Here is an 18,386-nt window from a genome sequence, read left to right as displayed (position 1 = left end):
TTTCTCTCTTCAGCTGTACAATCATATTAAAGTCAAAAACACCCAGAGAAATGATATTTAAAAAATGCTGAGGACAGCAGACTTTGTACATGAGGCTCCTCGCCACGACACCTGCAGCGCCCCCTACTTTCTTATTAGAGCACAACATCTGTTTTGATATCATAACCAGGGACCGACAGTAGCCTAGATTATGAGCAGGTAACATATACATTATGATGTTTTATAAACATGAAACACTTTCATTATTAACTGGAAACCCAGCTTTACCATCCTAAATCCCTGTGTGCACATATAAGGCCATTATATTTTGGCTCTCCCACAACAACTATTTCTGGTTTTATTTAATAATTCCACTGAAGTTTAAGTTAATGCTCAGGATTTTGTGTGGATATTCTGGATGATTTTTTCAGAAATTATCAAGTATTTTCATGGAAATTTAGGGCAGGGGTTCTCAACTTTGGGGTCATGAGACACTGAGAGGGGGGGTCTCCAGATGCCTTAAAAAAATAAGAACATTGTTTAAAATACAATGTTGCCACTTTATATCAATTTTGACAATTTTAACACATTTTTGCAACTCAAAACCCATTTTTGTCAGTTTTAAACCCTTTCCACCTCTTATTTCTGTTTTTGCTACTTCTAAACTAAATCTTGCTACTCTCTGCCTATTGTTGGCTCTGTCAACACATAATTTCCACTATTAACGCCTTTTACCACTTTTGAGCCACATTTCACAATTTAATATGCACATTTTTGCCACTTTGATGCCATTTCTGCCACCTTTGGATCCCTTTTTAATATGCCTGTTTTTGCCATTTTAACCAATTTTTGCCATTTTTGTTTTTTTTTTTTTTTCACTTTTATCTCATTTTTAGCTTTTCTAATCCATTTCTGCTACTTTTTAAATCTAATTTCACCACCTTCTCCACATTTTTTTTGCAATTATTAACCATTTTATTTATTTTTAATGTATTTTAATTCTGTTTTTAACAAAAGGATTTACATTTTTAAGAGGGCTACTTACTACACAAACAAATTAAATTTTGTTTCTTTGATAAGAGTGGTTATTATTCAGGTTAAATAAAAAAAACAACACAGCTTAACTTTACATTGGACCACGATTTTGCTGGCCCCCAGTTTGGCTGGGCCCCAGAACGCTCTCCCAGTTATCCCCCCTAATGGGTGGCCTGGTCTCCATATGACTATTCTAGCATTGCTGTGTTCAACCAGCTTCAGGTACAGTGGAGGTCCTCGGTCTCTGGCACCTTTAACCTAGGGGGTCACCGGCTGAGAAGGATGAGAGCCCCTGATTTAGAGGACATGTTTGAAAACTGTGGAGAGTTTCATTAAAAGATTTGAGGATGTTGCTTTGATTTTTTTTCATCTTCTTTTTTGGCATTTTCATGGGAATTTGGGAAATTTGATTGTACATTTTTGTAAATGGTATTGAGAATTTGGGGTTGTCCTTTAAGATTTTCTGGAATTTACATGGTAATTTCAGAGAATTCCTTTGGCTGTTTCTGTTATTTGAATGCATTTGTTTGTTTTTTTTTTATTATTATTTCAAGAAACACTAAGAGGGTTTTGCTTGAAAATTTTCAGATGGCATTTTTAGAGACATTTTCATTGGAATGTTTATGCTTTATGATAAAGTTTCACTGAAAGATCTGAGGACTTTTCAAAGAAATTTTGGGTTACGTTTTTATGGGATACTTTAAAATGTATTTAAGAATTTTCACAGGACACTTTGGGGATTTCTTTGAAATCTTTGGGAATTTCTTTCGATTTCAGAAAGGAAAATTTCCAAGAAATTCCTGTTCACAGATGGGCTGATGTTTTGACTCATCAGACTAGCTAGGGATTTTTGGCTCCAAGAAAGAATTTTACACAACCCCCTCCTTTACTGGCTAGCCAAGCAACAACTGTTGGATCATTTTTTACAAATATATATTCATGTTAATGTATTTTTGAAGCATAATTTCTCCATTTATGAGCAATGTTTTTACTATTGTTAAATTAAATTTACTTCATTATTTCGCAGCCCTGGACTATACCATTTGGACATTTTTGAGGGAGGAGTCAAGCCCCCCAGTTTCTATTTTACTCTTTTTGATACAAATTTCAGTCTGTTGACCCATTCATTTTGTTGCTTTTGATTCAGTAACGACACTAATTACTAAGAAAAAATAGATACAAACACACTTTTCAGTGCAGGCTCCTCAAGGCCCCTCCCTACTGTGGGCTGGGTGATCAGTACCCTTTCCCCCCCTGTGCTACACCCCTGATCAGACCCTAGATATCCCAAATAAGTGCTAGAAACTAAAAAAGGTCTAGACAAAAGCTCAGGTCTCAGGAGGTTTTCTCTTGGTCCATGTGTTTTGTCCCAAATGCAAACTTGAACCACATTTAAGCAAAGCAGACGGAGCGGGATGAAGAAACTAAAGTCCAGAGAGGAGATATTCAGTCTTTACTGCCAGTAGTGTTTGTGTCTATATGCTATTATGTGAGCGGGATGTTGGGATTACGTTCACCGGGATGAAATTTCCTCCCTTTGAGAGCAACTGTAGTCAGGGTAATTGCATCTGAGCAGAGGAGTTGCATGTAGATATGTGACACTATAGTCTCTCCGGGTGTAGGGATTACAGTCATACATGTAGTGATAGCTGACAGCTGATACCTACGTACGCAGACGTGTGCTCTGTTATACACACACTCTGGTGAATCATCAGACCTCCAGGATCCGCTAACAGTGCAGATTAGGCGCTATCTTGCTGTGAATGTCATGCTGACTGTCTGTGACCTCGGCACAGAAGGGCAACCAGTGTAGAAAATAGGGTTGAAAAAGTGTTCTCTTAAAAATACCACCTCCCATTGGCTGTTGCGCTTCCTGTCTTTGACCTTTTCTCCCCCTTTCCTCTCTGCTGCTATTTCCATCACCCCTCTCACTTCCCCTTCGCTTCCACATCATGTTTTCCAAATCTATTTTCTCACACATCCAATCAGTCGGACTATTTTGTGTCTGTCTGCACCCTTTGGTCTCCTTCCCTCTGCTTTGAGGGGTCTCTGTCCTGCCGGAGTACAGCACAGTGACCGCCGATTCATCAAAGTGTCACAGTGCAGCGCCACAGCTCTGTGTGCCCGCTACTAAACAACTGCCCTGGCAAAGCAAACAATAACTCCTACACGCACACACATTTAGAAGCAGAGTACAGCTCCAGCAAGGTCATACTCTCCCTGTCCGAACATTTGGCGGCTAGCACGCCGTAGATGGTTAATGCCAAGCAGATGCTGCCAGTGGACTAAGCAGTGTACTGTTGAACATCCAGGAGTATCAAGTGTAGTTAGCATTTCAGGACAAGCCAACACAAATAGTTCACATGCTGAGGGATGAAATACGCTAACTGCTACTAAGCAATTTCATAATTGCTGAAGCGGCGTATGTGTTCCATATTCATAATGGCTCACCTGAACTTACGCAACTTAAGAAAATGTGACCTTCTACAGTGCCGCAGGTCTGAAAAAGCTCAGCTAGCAGTCTGTTTATGTGGTCTTTACGGCGTGTCAGAGGGGTCAATGCAGGATGGGCTCTTCCTTGCAGATCTACTCTGAGGGGCTCCACTGTAGGTCACCAGCTCCCAGCAGCTAATTTCATAATGCACCGCAGGCGAGGCTTAAATAATTCAGCCAGCCCGGGAGTGCTGGATCTACTTAATCAAAGGCTCTGGGTTTTCAAAGGAGAAGAACAGAGAGTAGGCTTACAGCTGCTCACTACACCTCAACTGTATGCAGCTCATGGTGGGAAACTATCTTGTGTGTAGACTGCACAATGCTGCAATAAAATGCAAACCCTATATAGCAGTGATCCTCAATGAGTGGCTCTGGAGCCACATGTGGCTCTCTTGTGATGATTTGTGGCTACTTTAAGTCTTAATTTGAAACATTATTCCCCTTAAAAACCTTTAAAAGGAAAATATGACCTCAGAAATTATCCATTGCAAGTCACATTAATCAGTTTGTTTCCCACACTTACACAGTAGGCTTTAATTGTCAGACTTTATTGTAAACCTCTGTTTTTTTTCTGTATATTTCCATTGCCCTTATTTGCAATTTTTTGCTTTTTCCATTTTTACTGCTTTTAGCTCATTTTTGACACTTTTTAAAAAAACTTTTGGTCCATTTTTGACACTTATTCTGCCTTTTTTTTGCCAATTTTTGTCCATTTTAGCTGCTTTTTGCAATTAAATGCCACTTATTTCCCATCTTGCCATTTTTTGGTGCTATTTGCCCATTTAAGTCACTTGTCACTCATTTTTTGCCACGTTTTTGCCACATTGGGACCATTTTTTCCACTGTTAACTCATTGTTTGGTCACTTCCCACCCATTTTTGCCACTTTCTGCCAATGTTTGTCGCTTTCAGCCCACTTTTACCACTTGTTTTGTTACTTTTCACCCATTTTTGACACTTTATTCCTGCTTTTTGCAATTTTTTGCCCTCTTTTGTCTGGTTTTTGCCTCTCCTTGCCCATTTAAGCTGCCTTTTGCAATTAAATGCCACTTTCTTGCCCATTTTCACATCCTTTTTTCTGGTTTTTGTCCAGTATTGTCTCTTGTCACTCATTTTTTGCCACGTTTTTTGCCACATTGGGACCATTTTTGCCACCGTTAACTCATTGTTTGGCCACTTCCCATCCATTTTTGCCAATTTTCGTCCGTTTTTGCCACTTTTTCTCCCAGTGTTTGCTGCTATTTGATCGTTTTTGCTACCTTTAACCAATTTTAGTTGCCACTTTTCACCACTTAGGTTATGCAAATGCATTTTTCATTAACTTGGCTCTTTGGTTGAGCACGGTTGAGTAACACTGGTGTATAGTGTATTTCTGGATTTACGCCCACCAAAGTGCGTTCTCAAATGAGTATCTTTGACTGCTTTTTTACTCTAATTGTGTTCATGTGTTTCAAAAAAAGGACAAAAAGTTTCTTTCTGCAGCCAGAAAAGGAAAAAAAAAAAATCTCTTAAAGCACTTTCTGAGTCTTTTATCCACAATCTCGTGCGTCATTATCGATTTAAGAGCCGGTCACTTGGCACAGGTACTCAAACTTCAAAATAATCTTTGCCGGAGTGCTGGCACTCTCAGTAGACTTCTTCTCTGTCATGATTATTCTCTCTCTTCTCTGCTTAATTGTACCCATGAAACACAGAGCCTGGTTCCCTGCCTGGTGGATCATCTGTCATGAATCAATATTGACAGCATGTTCAGGCCCCTTGTGAGCCACGCACTCAAGTATGAAACGCTTTCACGCAGTAGCAAAATGCTTCCTTTGAAGTTCTTTTTCATTTCGTGCCAAGAAGAGATGTTTACAACCTAAACATGTTGATTTCTTAGGGGGAGATAATGTATAGTGAGTGGGTTGTTACAGCAGGTTGGATGCCCTTCAGGATGAGCAGGACTGACTGAAGCGCTGTCCCCCTATCACCATGCTTTATCCTGCTTATTAAAAACACATTCAGCTGACAGACATGTTTGACACAGATTATTTTTATTTATATTCCTCCCATTAAAGAAGGCTCTTGTAGTCACTACAGCTGAAACTGCTAAAACTGTAACCTGAAGAGTATATCTTTAACGTATCTTTAACCCAATTTTGCCACTTTTCACTTTTTTAAAACTTTTTAACCCCTTTTCATCATTTTCAACACCCATTTTTGCCCTTCTCAGCTCATTATTGCTAGTTTTTCCATTTTTTCCCATTGTCTCTTTTAATCAATTTTTTTCAACTTTTCACCTATTTTTGTAACTTTTAACCCATTTTTGCCAAATTTCACTTTTTTGTTAACTTTTTAACCCCTTTTCGCCTTTTTCGACACCCATTTGTCCCCTTCTCAGCTCATCTCTGCTGCTGTTTTCCCATTTTTTTCCATTTTCCCATTGTCTCTTTTAATCAATTTTTTTCAACTTTTTGCCTATTTTTGAAACTTTTAACTTATTTATCCACTTTTTAACTGCTGGTTAGTCATTTTTTTCTGCTAATCCATTTTTAAGAGCTTCATGAACTTTTTGGCAGCCTACGCATACCCACAAACTCACTACTTTGCAAAGCCTTCAGATCTGGAGATATTTTGTCGGCTTTATGGACAACTTTTGCCAAACAGTTTAATAGCACATCCATGAAATCATCTAATAGGGAAGCAACTGCCATCTACATGCGTGACATCTCTTAGTACTGTGTGCCTAGATGGGGTCTAAAAAGCCTCTTTTGCCACATCCTAACTCCAAAGATGATTTGGCATTTTGAAGTACTTAGTGACAACAAATAAATCTCTGTCATTTATAGTGTCTTTTTTGTTTCCTGAAAGCAACAGGCCAATGTCAGTGTCAGTGGACTGATATAATACTGTAACCTAAATACATGCAACCCAAGCATCAATGACAAAATTAGTTTGCACTGATTATTATTGCAGCACAATGTTTATGCCCCATCACCCTAGGCAAGGAAGAAGGAAAGAGGAAGATGAAAAGGCATCAGGAGTGTTGGCAACAGAGCTTGTTAGCTTGTTTGACATAGCTGTGCATTAATAATATCCACAGATGTGTTTGAAAGGTTGTGCTGTGACTTTAGTCAACACAGAGAGAGAACTATTCAACCATTCAAGGCTTGTCAGTACAAAGCACAGCACTTCAGTTTCTCTACATTCAAAGTAAAAGTGTTAGATGTAATGCCATTTACAAGGGGAAACCTGATACAGGAAAGAGGATTAGATTATTGAAGGATGCAGTGTGGACATTGAGCAGTTAGTCCTCCAGACTGTTCTTCAGTGAGCCGTTATAAAGACATATCCCAGTTGAAGCTGTGATAATTGACCAACTTAGAGTTCAACACAGAGATGCAGTAACATAAAGGAATTAACTTCCAGAGCCATTTCTATCTTGGAACATTTAATCTTTTGAATCTTGAAACAAATTGACAACAGCTGAGTTACCTTAACCTCCCTTGTTTTGTTTGGTAATTCCACCCAGCCTGCACATCCTATAACTCACTGCCTACATGCAGGAGGTGTGCAGTCCACTCTGACCCCTATCAGGCTCCTCCATCAGACCGCCGTATGAGCCATTGATTTGGCGTTTGTCTGATTGAGGCCTGGTAATGAGGGAGATGATGGGGAGATTATTGAGCAGGCGGTGTTTATGAAAATCAGGCAGGAGAGGTGGATTTGAAGGTTTTACCTGCACATTAGTATTGACCTGATGGTAATTGGAAGGGTGGATGCTCACTTGCTGCACCCATTTAAAGGCTTAAATGAAAGATGTGATGGAGATGGCTCCTTTTGTTCTTTGCTTGTGCCACTACTTAAGAAGTAAAGCAAGAAGAAGACACAAGAAAGAGTTACAGCATGGCTCCCTGTGATGCTTGGTTAAATTCACCGCAGCATGTAGGTTACTAAATTTATAGTCTTCTCAATTAATCTTCCATTTCTTCATTCATTTCACAGCATGGTCATTCCTCAGAATTCATTGCAACACTTGCAGATCTCCACAGAGCTCAATGCAGCTAGAGTGAATTGAAGTGGCCAGGGTTCAAGTACACACACATTAGCATCTTTTGGAAGAGGTCAAGCGGATTTGAAGAGCTGGAAAGTGACAGCAGAGAGGGGCCCAGTCTGTTTTTTTTATTTTTTTCATTTCCCAACAGACAGACCCCAGGGAGTCAACAGTGGCATGATGGATATACTGTGACTAGAGATGCTATTATCCTCCTGCTGCTGCTGACGCCATCCAGACAGTTGGGATGTTTCCTCCCCTGACACTATCTCCCTCTTTTTCCCTTTCCATGCAATAAAAATCCTGGAGCTACCTGGAATAAAAAAAGCTAATATTGGTTTTGTGTGTGTGTGTCATCTGGTGTTTTTCCAGCAGCATTCATAAGACCCTGATGTGGCACGTAGCCCCTAAAATCTTATACATGAGGCGTGATTAGCTCTGTAGAGAGAAATTCAGGGTTCACACGTCTGGCTAACCAGGGATTATCCATATCCATGCTTAATTTTTCTTATTTTCTCGCCCCCTCTCTTAGTACACTGTTCAAAAAAGTGTTTTTTAGTTCTGTGAGAGGAATAAAAAATGCCCCAGTTTCCTCTCTCTTGTTTCTTCTCTTCATGCTTGGTGTCTTATTACCTGTAAATCCCTACTGGGTTTTGACATGAAGCACATTTCAGAATAAAATTTGGACAGGTTTTTAGCTGTGGGATTGGACTATCATCAGCATACAAAGTAACACAGAATCTGTAGGAATGCACATTCCTCCCTGGAGGAATTTTTCAGAGCAGCGTTCATTTTTACATGATTTGAAGATGACTTATGTTCATGCAGGGTTCTTGTTTAAAATTATCTTTTTTAATGCACTAAGGTGGTTTTACAAATTTCAATGCATTTCAATGACACAGATGGGAGTATGCAGCGGCATGAAAATCATATCTATGAGTGTTGTTTGTGTTGAATAATGTGTGTTGTGCAGATAACAGATGTCCTCCAATTATGCTCTCCTAATTACATTTTAATCAGGCTGCATTGTGATTCAGGTTTGTGGCTGCAGCAAACAGGAAAATACGGATCATTTGTATACATAGCATGCATTTTTGCATGACATTGTACTTCCCTCCTTCTATGAGGTTATTGTGCAGATGCTTTAGTGTAACAGTAACTTTGCACGAGTCTGGTTTCTTCTGTGGAAACTTACTTCTTATACATTCAACAACAACAAAAAAAACCTTGCACTAAAATGGAAACACATGCTGTCAAGAAGAAACCAGTGCAGATTTGGGTGTAGAAATCACCTTACCACAAGATGCATATCTAGCAAACCACAGCCCACCTGTCATTGGGCGAGAGGCAGGGCACACCCCAGACTGGTCGCAAGTCAATCACAGGGCTGACATATAGAGACAGGCAACCAGGCACGCTCACATTCACACCTACGGCCAATTTTAGAGTCACTAATTAACCTAACGAGCATGTTTTTGGTGGTTGGAAGAAGCCAGAGTACCCAGAGAGAATCTACACGTGCATGGCGAAGAACATGCAAACTCTGCACAGAAAGGCCCTGACCGGGAAGCAAACCAGGAACCTTCTTGTTGTGAGGCAACAGCGCTAACTGCACCGCCGTGCTGACCTTTTTTCCTTAATCTCCCATGGTATTTCCCAAGTGATATTACAGTGGAAGTTTAAGAGTTACTGAAGGCAGCCTGTCTGTTTTATCTAAAGCAAATCAGTGAAGAAATTCTGGTTCATCAAATATAACAAATAACGAGGGAAATCAGCAGCTCAGTATTGTTTAAAAGCGATATTGCTCACAGTGGCTATCAGGGGTTGGCTCTAATCTAATGTCTAATATAACACCAAATTTACACTGTAAAGCAAGTTCACACTGACTACAAAATGTGTGTTCATGAGCTGAAACCTGGCTTGGGATTTCGGTGGTTTGTTTGCTCATGTCTTGATTAAGAAATGCTGATCTGTGCTTCATAAATGAGGGCCATTGTCTCTGTTCCTTTCTTGATTCAGAGCAGGGGTTCTTAGCTGGTGTGTTTGGGTGCAAAAGTGGGTTGTGCAGCTGTTTTGTTTAAATGATCCCATCCATACATGCTGTGTTCTCAGAGGTTACATGATGTAAATAGCCTGCCACGTCAACAGTAGTCTGTCCATCACTGTTAAGGTGAAGCAGCTCACTCATTGTCCACATGTCCACATGTCAAAAGTTTTCCTCTGCAAAGACCATTTAACACTAGAACTGCTGAGGATCTCTACATACCTAAAACAGCCAGCGGGTCAAATTTACCTCTCATTAAAGTGCCTTGATTTTCATAAAAAGCACTGATCAAGGACTGTTAGTTAACCACTGACTTTGGGTGGCTTTTTAATCCCAGATAGCAAACTAGATCACTGCTGGAAGATGATCAGTAACATAGAAAATCTTCTTTGGACTAATCGCTAATCCCGAAACTTCCTCATCACAGATTCTTCTGTGTCAAAAGCACTGAGATTTAGACACTTCACAATATTAAATGTCTTTTTTTCCCTGTTATATTCATGTTGAAGGTTGGTCTATCAACTTCTGATAAGGCATGCTGCAATAAAGAGATGGTATTTCCATTTTGCCATCTATTTGTTGCTGGTGTGACATAAAATAGTGGGAAAATTAAGCCTTTCTTATTGGGTTCATTTGACCTGCATAGTGGTTCTAGATGTAATTGTCCATTAACACAATTTGGGTTAAAGCAAAGATTTTTTTATGACACCACGTGCTGTAAAACAAACTTTTACAAAAAAGCCAAAGAGTGACAGTCTTTAAAATTGTATACACATCAAGTAAGATACAATTAAAGAACAGCCTTGGGTAAATGTTACCCATTGGCAGTTTTAGTGTTCATGACCTTTTGAAAGCTGTTTCTCCAACATGAAGAGGGTCGTGTGCAAAACATTGGTTTTTTTGGAGGGTTGTATGAAGCAGCAGTACCCTTCAGAAGTCCATTCAGGCATCTCTGTTTGTTACCATAGAAGGAGAGCAACGATGTATGCACCTTAGCAATGCTAATACCAGCAAAAGTTTGGATGCATCTGCTCTTGCCTTAAATGCTGTTTGCTTGTGTGCAAAAGGCCATAATGCCCAGAAAAACCTTTGTTTTCCAAATGTACCTACCTTCGTGCAGACTAGGCCTCATGCAGGAGCTGGGATGTAAAGTAAATAAATAAACTCATGACTGTAGCTGCTTCTATATATGTTGGAATTATGAGATTAATCAGAGAGACTTTGTTTTATTCATCATTATAAACAGTTATCATTCCTGCTGTTTTAGCTGAAACTCTGCAGCACATACTGTATAGTGTGTAATGACCTTGCTTGCAATAAGAAGCCATAACTGATTGTCCGGAAGGGGAAATTAACTTTAACCCACAGTATTTTTATTAGACGATAACCATCACCACATAAATATTTAAAGATCAAATGAGTGCGTTATCAGCTACCAACAACACACATGAAAAACTACACAACATATAAGCGCAATCACACATCAGACCACATTAGGGTTTAATTACAACTAAATCCCTAACATTGATTAAAAGTCTCAGCTGTGCTCAGATCGGTGGAAGACAAGTCATTTAGCCGGGGGATCCAAACATACTCGGCTCGCTCTACATGCTCCGAATTGATAGATGGCAACTCAGACGATTAAAATGTGTGATTGAAGACGGCTAAAATGGCTTTGGAAGAAAATGTAAGATGAAAGCAATTACTGTGTTGCTCAAGTGTGTCTCTCTTCATGCGTTTCCCTCCTCCAGCCATGTCGTGAATTAACACAGGGACGTATTGCTGATGTGGAGAAGGGGCTGGAGTGTTAACAAGTCTGATGATGGAGGGGGGTCTTGGAGGGGAAAACTGGGGGAGGGCAAACCATTTAGCACCGCTGTATTAATAGCTAATGCTGCACGCTCTAGGTGATAATGGATGTTACAGCACTTGATGCAAACTGGTGAATAGGTGTGTTGTTATGGTTTCTATAACTGGATGAAGATAATGGTCTTTTTTAATGCTCTTAATCCTAAAAACAGTGTTTTTTTTTCTTTTCTTCACAGCTCAGAACTGCAGTTACACACTACACAGTCCCAATGGGACGATAGAGAGCCCCGGCTACCCTTATGGTTATCCTAACTATGCCAACTGTACATGGGTGATTGTGGCGGCAGAGCACAACCGGATACAGCTGGTGTTTCAAGGCTTCGCTCTGGAGGAGGACTTTGACATCCTGTCTGTATACGATGGGCCGCCCAGTCCAGGGAACCTACGGACAAGGTAAATCATGTCCACTTCTTCTGTGTGCATACTCCGTATGAGACAGCTGTCAAGAGTTTTCTTTTTCAAGACTTACAGAATGTAAAAAAACTTTTGCAAAATAAGGATTGAAAGATGGTTGCCATTTATATATTAAAAGATAATCAGGACAATATGGACAAACTAAATGGAATCGTCAGATTCGATGACTGATCAAGCAAATCCATCTTGCAAAGCTCCAATCTGAAATGACTGCCCGGTCTGAGAACAGACCCAGCCAATCAGATTCATTTGAGGAGACTGAGGCGGGGTTTAGTTGTCCTGGAAGCCGGCAGCATTGGCTGCTGATGGAGTAGCATAAAGCTCGGATGTAGCAAAAGTGGCAGTTTTACCATAACAGGGCCACATTACTTTTATTAAAACAAGAGCAAAGAGCCAAGCTTCTCTTTAGCAGAATAGATGTTTAGCACTTCATTCATATATCCTTTGAAAAGCTCATAAACTATGGCTATGACTATCTGTCAAGCTCAGGCTACTACTGTAGCTGCACACACCTGCTACCTCAGTTTGTATTATTTTGACCATAAAATGTGACAGCCAAATGCTTATCCAATCACTTTTGGAGAACTTTATTGAAAAGTCCCAGATAAATGTGAAGTTTGCCTGTCTATTTGGTGTGTCAGGTCACTTATGGGCCTCATTTCCCCTTCAAACAAACACAAGCAGAATTCAGATATTTAGATGGTTCTGATTCACCCGACTTAGAGGTGATCAAATAACGCCAGTGACTTAGTCCTGCAGACCTTCTACCACACATCTGGCCAGATGATGGGAGACAAGAGACTTATGGAGTCCTGTACTGAGTTGAAGGAAAAGCTGCACCCCATTGACAGCATTTCTCAGTGCTCTGACATAAAAAGGCTTTTAATAAAAAATATGATATGCTATTAACCCAATAAACCTCCAGGGGTAAGTCATTATGTGTCGTTCACAAACAAGCCTGATCTAATACGAGCGACAGGATGCGGTTCCCATTTGAGAGAGTTTTTCTCCATTTTGTCGTAATTCAACACATGTTTAACACTAGAACCGCCGTGGTTCTCTACATACCTAAAACAGCCAACGGGTCAAATTTACCTCTCATTAAAGTGCCTTGATTTCATAAAAAACACTGAACAGTGGCTGTTAGTTAACCACTGACACTGAACAGCTAATTAACCACAGATAGCAAACTAGATCACTGTTGGAAGATGATCAGTAACAGAGAAAATCTTCTTTGGACTGATCGCTAATCCCAGAACTTCCTCATCACTGGATTCTTCTTCATTAAAAGCACTGAGATTACCTTTAGACATTAACAATGGTAAATGTCTTTTTTTCCCTGTTATATCCATGTTGAAGATTGATTTATCGACCTCTGATTAGGCTTTGCTGCATTAGGGAGGAGGTATTTCCATTTCACCATCTATTTATTGCTGGTGTGACATAAAACGGTGGGAAAATTAAGGCTTTCTTATGGGGTTAATTTGACCTGCATGATGGTTCAAGATTTAAATTTTGACTTTAATCTCAGAAGTCTTACTTTTTTTCTGTGAATTCTGCCTTATTTTCTCAGATTTCTGACCATAATCTCAGAATCCTGACTATAATCTCAGATTTCTGACTTTTTCTCAGATTTCTGACTTTTTTTTCTCAGATTTCTGACTTTTTTCTCAGATTTCTGACTTTTTTTTCTCAGATTTCTGACTTTTTTCTCAGATTTCTGACTTTTTTTCCCCTCAGGTTTCTGACTTTAATCTCAGAATTTTGACTTTATCTCGAAATTTGTCTTTTTTCCCTTATAATTCCTACTTTAAACTCCGAATCCTGATTTTTTTGGTCAGAATTCTGACTTTAATCTCAGAATTCTGACTTTTTTCCAAGAGTTTTGATTTAATTTTCAGAATTCTGACTTTTTTCACAAAAAAAAAATTGCATCTTAAGTTTTTTTCAGTGGCCCTTATCTTCTTCCGTAATCTCCAGATTCAGTGGTATATAATATAAATTACCAGCAATCGAGAAACTACCATTTAAGAGAAATAATCAAAAAGAGGCAGACAGGGAACAAAAACTATCCTTTTGACAAAGAGACAAACCAAAGCCTAAACTATTTGAAGGAGCAAAAAAGTTTAACAGTGAAACTGAGTAAAATGCTCTGTTAAAAACATCCATCACATTATAAATCTCTACGCAGCGAGATTATAATCGACACTCAGGTTCACTCAATATTGGTTCATTCAGGCAGAGTGGAAGCTGATCTGTCTGTTAGATTGTGATCATTTCCAATAAAAAAGTTGGCCCAAACAAAGAAATCAGACCTCAGCTGTATTAGACTTGAAACCGTCCTTTGGAGAGCCATTAAGTATTGATGAAGGCAGTGGACTGTAAACTGGAAAAGAGTCAAAACTTGTGCATAATCAAGACTGTAATCAGCGATGCATTCAGAGGCAGTTTGAGCGCATCCTTTGGTGACTAATAAAAGATGGACTCTGTGGACACCGTGACAACTTTCAAGGTTATTCACTGGGATTCTGGGCCTATTTAGTGCTTCAGAGCCTGGAGCAAAAACGGAATAAAGCTCACTGGGGTGTGAGGGCTCAAACAAACAATTTCTGAATCAACAGTCTCATCCCCTCGTAAAAAGTGTCAATTTAACAGCCTGGGAAAGTGCTGCCTTGTGCTAACGTGGCTGAAACTATAACTGAAATATTGGCTGCAGAGTTTCATGCTCATTTAGTTTACACGGTTTAACTGAACCGGTCTGGATTTGGGAGATAAATATTCTTAGGCAGAAATTGCCATGGAAATAGCCAGACTTCTATTTGCGTTAGCTGTAATTATCAGACGCAGAGCAGATTCTTGCTGATGCATTTATGTGTTTTGGGATATTATTGCTTGCAGCCTAACATCTCTCAGACCTCTTGGCTCCCCTCCCGTTCCAGGCTAACTTAATTAGCAACAATTGCTGCATCTGATCAGTCGAAGCTTCACCAAATGCGGCTCTTTTATTCCTGCCACCTTCTTCTGCAAGCCTGGCCTTGCAAACAGATTAAAGCACGTTACGCAAGCCCCCCAGAGACACATGAGAGAAATATTCTTGAGGGCTTCTGTTGTTGATGCTGTTTTGAGTCCCTCGGCCTCTCTGTTTCTCCCCGTCGAAATCTCTCTCACCTCTCCCCTACCCGCTCCCCTCCTCCTCTCTTCTCTCCCTGTGCCTCTCATTCTGTGCCAGTGTTGCCTCCGCTGCATCTCCCCGCAGAAAGCGAATGAAAGAGAGAAGAAAATCCATTATGGATTGGTGTTGCGCGTTTCTCCTCAGCCTTTTCTCCTGTTTGGACCTCTGGGCTCTGTTGTATATTGATGCTCCGGCGGGATGACGGGGAAGCGTTCCACTCACTCTCTCTAAGCGCTTTGAAAATAAGTGAGGGAGAAGAAAATGAACTTGAAAAAAGGCAGGGAGAAAATAAAGAACAAATAGAAGAGATTGGGAAGCAGAGGGAGCATCAAGTGTTAGATTCCACTTGTGTTGTCTTCCAGCAGAATTCCTCGTCTCAAACGAGGCATTTTGTGAAAGAGAGGTGGGAAAACGCTGGAAGCAGTCTAGCAGGACATGCATGTATATTTACACCATGCACACACTTTATCAGCACATTTCCATTCACACACAAAGATGCACGTCTGATAAATCAGCCCTCCTTTGGCTCTCATCTCCCACTTGTGTCAAAAGTAATTTTCCTTCCATCTCTCTTGCTCCTCTTCCTCTACTTCCCCCTCCACCTCCCTTCCCTTTACTTCCTCCTCACCTATTTTTCAAATGTTTTATCTCTTGCGTCTGTTCTCCATTTTGTGCCCTGCATACTGCGCTGCATTTGATCGCTCTTTCATGTAAAGCACGTTATAGGATGTAGGGCTGGGGATATTTCCTTTGATCATAAGGCGCCATCAAAAATGAATGCTTTGCCTCACTTGGCGTTCAAAAGATAACCTTTGATTCCTTTTTCAAAGCAGTCGCTTTACCTTACATTTGTTTACTTATCCGTTAATTTATTCCCAGTCTGTCAAAGCGAAGATGAGGAAATTGTTATCAGGAGAACAAATCAGTAAATGCACTCACTCCTAAATGTATAATCACCTGGCGAGTGTTTGTGAGAATGTGTGCTCCTGCAGCAGTTTCTTTATGAGTCACTGTCCTGAGTCAGTCCGCGGCTGCATCATTTCATTAAACTGCTGATCCCACCTGACACAAGGGAATGCACTAGAAGATTCCTGGGAGTTTCAATAATTTCACATGGAAAAATATATCTGCACTCAATGGTACATAAAGTGAGCTGCGAGCTGCCGTGGATATTTGATTCCTGGTAATTGAGCTGAGCTTTGATTTCCAGAGAGGGTGTAATGATTTAGTGGTTAAGACCATGTTGCAATCCTTGCTGTTGTGGAAGATCTCAATTACCTCACACGGGCAGAGGTCGAACTGCAGGAAATGAACCCCCAGTTGGAACCTGTCTGAAGTCATTAAGACAGCAAATTATCCCTGAAATTAAAAATATATCCTTTCTAGGTCTTTGATATAGCTTTTAGATGACTTACTGTAAGATATTTAATGTTTTTCTTCTTGCAAAATGCGTGCCTTTAAAACCTACAGGATCACCGTAGCTCCACTTTATTGCCAAAAGTATTCGCTCACTTGCCTTGACTCGCATATGAACTTAAGGCCGGCCACACGCTACAGGATTTTAAAGTATCCAGAGAGGAGCCTCGTCGCAAACAACTGTATGTCTGAGTAGTCTGCATGTGTGTGGTGTCAACACGATTGTTTTACTGCTCCAAATCGCATCATAGCCACCAAAATCCCTAATAGTAAATCTCAAACGTCTTAGTGTTCCTGACGGAGTACCCACAATGACCAACAACCAGTGAGCACACCGGGTAGCGTCACAGCCATATTATACGTACTTTCACCTCTCACAACCACGAACACAAATAACTTAATTTCAGCCATGATTTCATCCTGAGTCTTTACCTTGCATTATGATTTTTGCTTCACCTGAAACGCATGCCAGGACACTCTGTTGTGGAGAGACAGCAAGACGGTATCGACAGACATCCGTGTTTTGTTTTTTCTGAAGTCACATCATCATGGGAGGTTGTAGGCAGGTCGGCAGGTGTGTGGTCTCCAGTGATCTGACAGCCTGGCTTAGTCATCTAGTGTGTGCATTCAGAGGATTAAAGAGGAAAAAATCTTTGGAAATTGTCCTGAAGTCTGTGGTCTCCCACAGTTTTAAAATTGTCCCAGATCTAAAAAAATCATCTAGTGTGTGGCCGGCCTAAGTGACATCCCATTCTTAATCCAAAGGGTTTAATATGACGTTGGTCCACTCTTTGCAGGTAGAACAGCTTCAACTCTTCTGGGAAAGTTTTCCTCAAGGTTTAGGAGTGTGTTTATGGGAATTTTTCACCATTCTTCCAGAAGCGCATTTGTGAGGTCACACACTGATGTTTGACAAGAAGGCCTGGCTCTCAGTCTCCACTCTAATTCATCCCAAAGGTGTTCTGTTGGGTTGAGGTCAGGACTCTGTGCAGGCCAGTCAAGTTCATCCACACCAAACTCTCTCATCCATGTCTTTATGGACCTTGCTTTGTGCACTGGTGCACAGTCATGTTGGAACAGGAAGGGGCCATCCCCAAACTGTTCCTACAAAGTTGGGAGCATGGAATTGTCCAAAATCTCTTGGTATGCTGAAGCATTAAGAGTTGCTTTCACTGGAACTAAGGGGCCAAGCCCAGCTCCCGAAAAAACAACCCCACACCATAATCCCCCCTCCACCAAACTTTACACTTAGCACAATGCAGTCAGACAAGTACCATTCTCCTGGCAACCACCAAACCCAGACTCGTCCATCAAATTGCGAGATGGAGAGGTGTGATTCGTCACTCCAGAGAACGTGTCTCCACTGCTCTAGAGTCCAGTGGCGGCGTGCTTTACACCACTGCATCTGATGCTTATGTATGGCTTGGATGCAGCTGCTAGGCCATGGAAACCCATTCCATGAAGCTCTCTACCACTGTCCTTGAGCTAATCTGAAGGCCACATGAAGTTTGGAGGTCTGTAGTGATTGACTCTGCAGAAAGTTGGCGACCTCTGCGCACTATGCGCCTCAGCATCTGCTGACCCCGCTCCGTCGTTTTACGTGGCCTACCACTTTGTGGCTGAGTTGCTGTCGTTCCTGATCGCTTCCACTTTGTTATAATACCACTGACAGTTGACTGTGGAATATTTAAGAGCGAGGAACTTTCACCACTGGACTTGTTGTACAGATGGCATCCTATTACAGTACCACGCTGGAATTCACTGAGCTCCTGAGAGCGACCCATTCTTACAATATAGTGTATTTTTAACCTAGGGTAGAATTGTAATCAAATGAGATGGAGCAATGATTCCTTTTTGCATATAACACCGGAGGAGTAACACTAATAAATCACACATTTAATGTATTCCAGAGTTTTGTTTCCTTCTAGAAAT

At 40.7% G+C, this 18,386-nt stretch overlaps 1 protein-coding gene across 1 annotated transcript in view; it reads left to right on the top strand.

Moving 5' to 3' along the window:
- The window catches only part of csmd2 (CUB and Sushi multiple domains 2), a 443,344-nt gene that overhangs the window by 32,272 nt on the left and 392,686 nt on the right, over positions 1 to 18,386 (top strand). Inside the window, exon 2 of the mRNA XM_041809040.1 lies at positions 11,629 to 11,845. Within this exon, the coding sequence (XP_041664974.1) occupies positions 11,629 to 11,845 (217 nt within the window). The remainder of the gene's footprint in view (positions 1 to 11,628; positions 11,846 to 18,386) is intronic.

This window comes from Cheilinus undulatus, linkage group 16, assembly GCF_018320785.1.
Source record: "Cheilinus undulatus linkage group 16, ASM1832078v1, whole genome shotgun sequence".
Classification (NCBI taxonomy): Eukaryota; Metazoa; Chordata; class Actinopteri; order Labriformes; family Labridae; genus Cheilinus; species Cheilinus undulatus.
The sequence above is the reverse complement of the archived record's forward strand: the minus strand, read 5'-3'. Positions and strand labels throughout refer to the sequence as shown.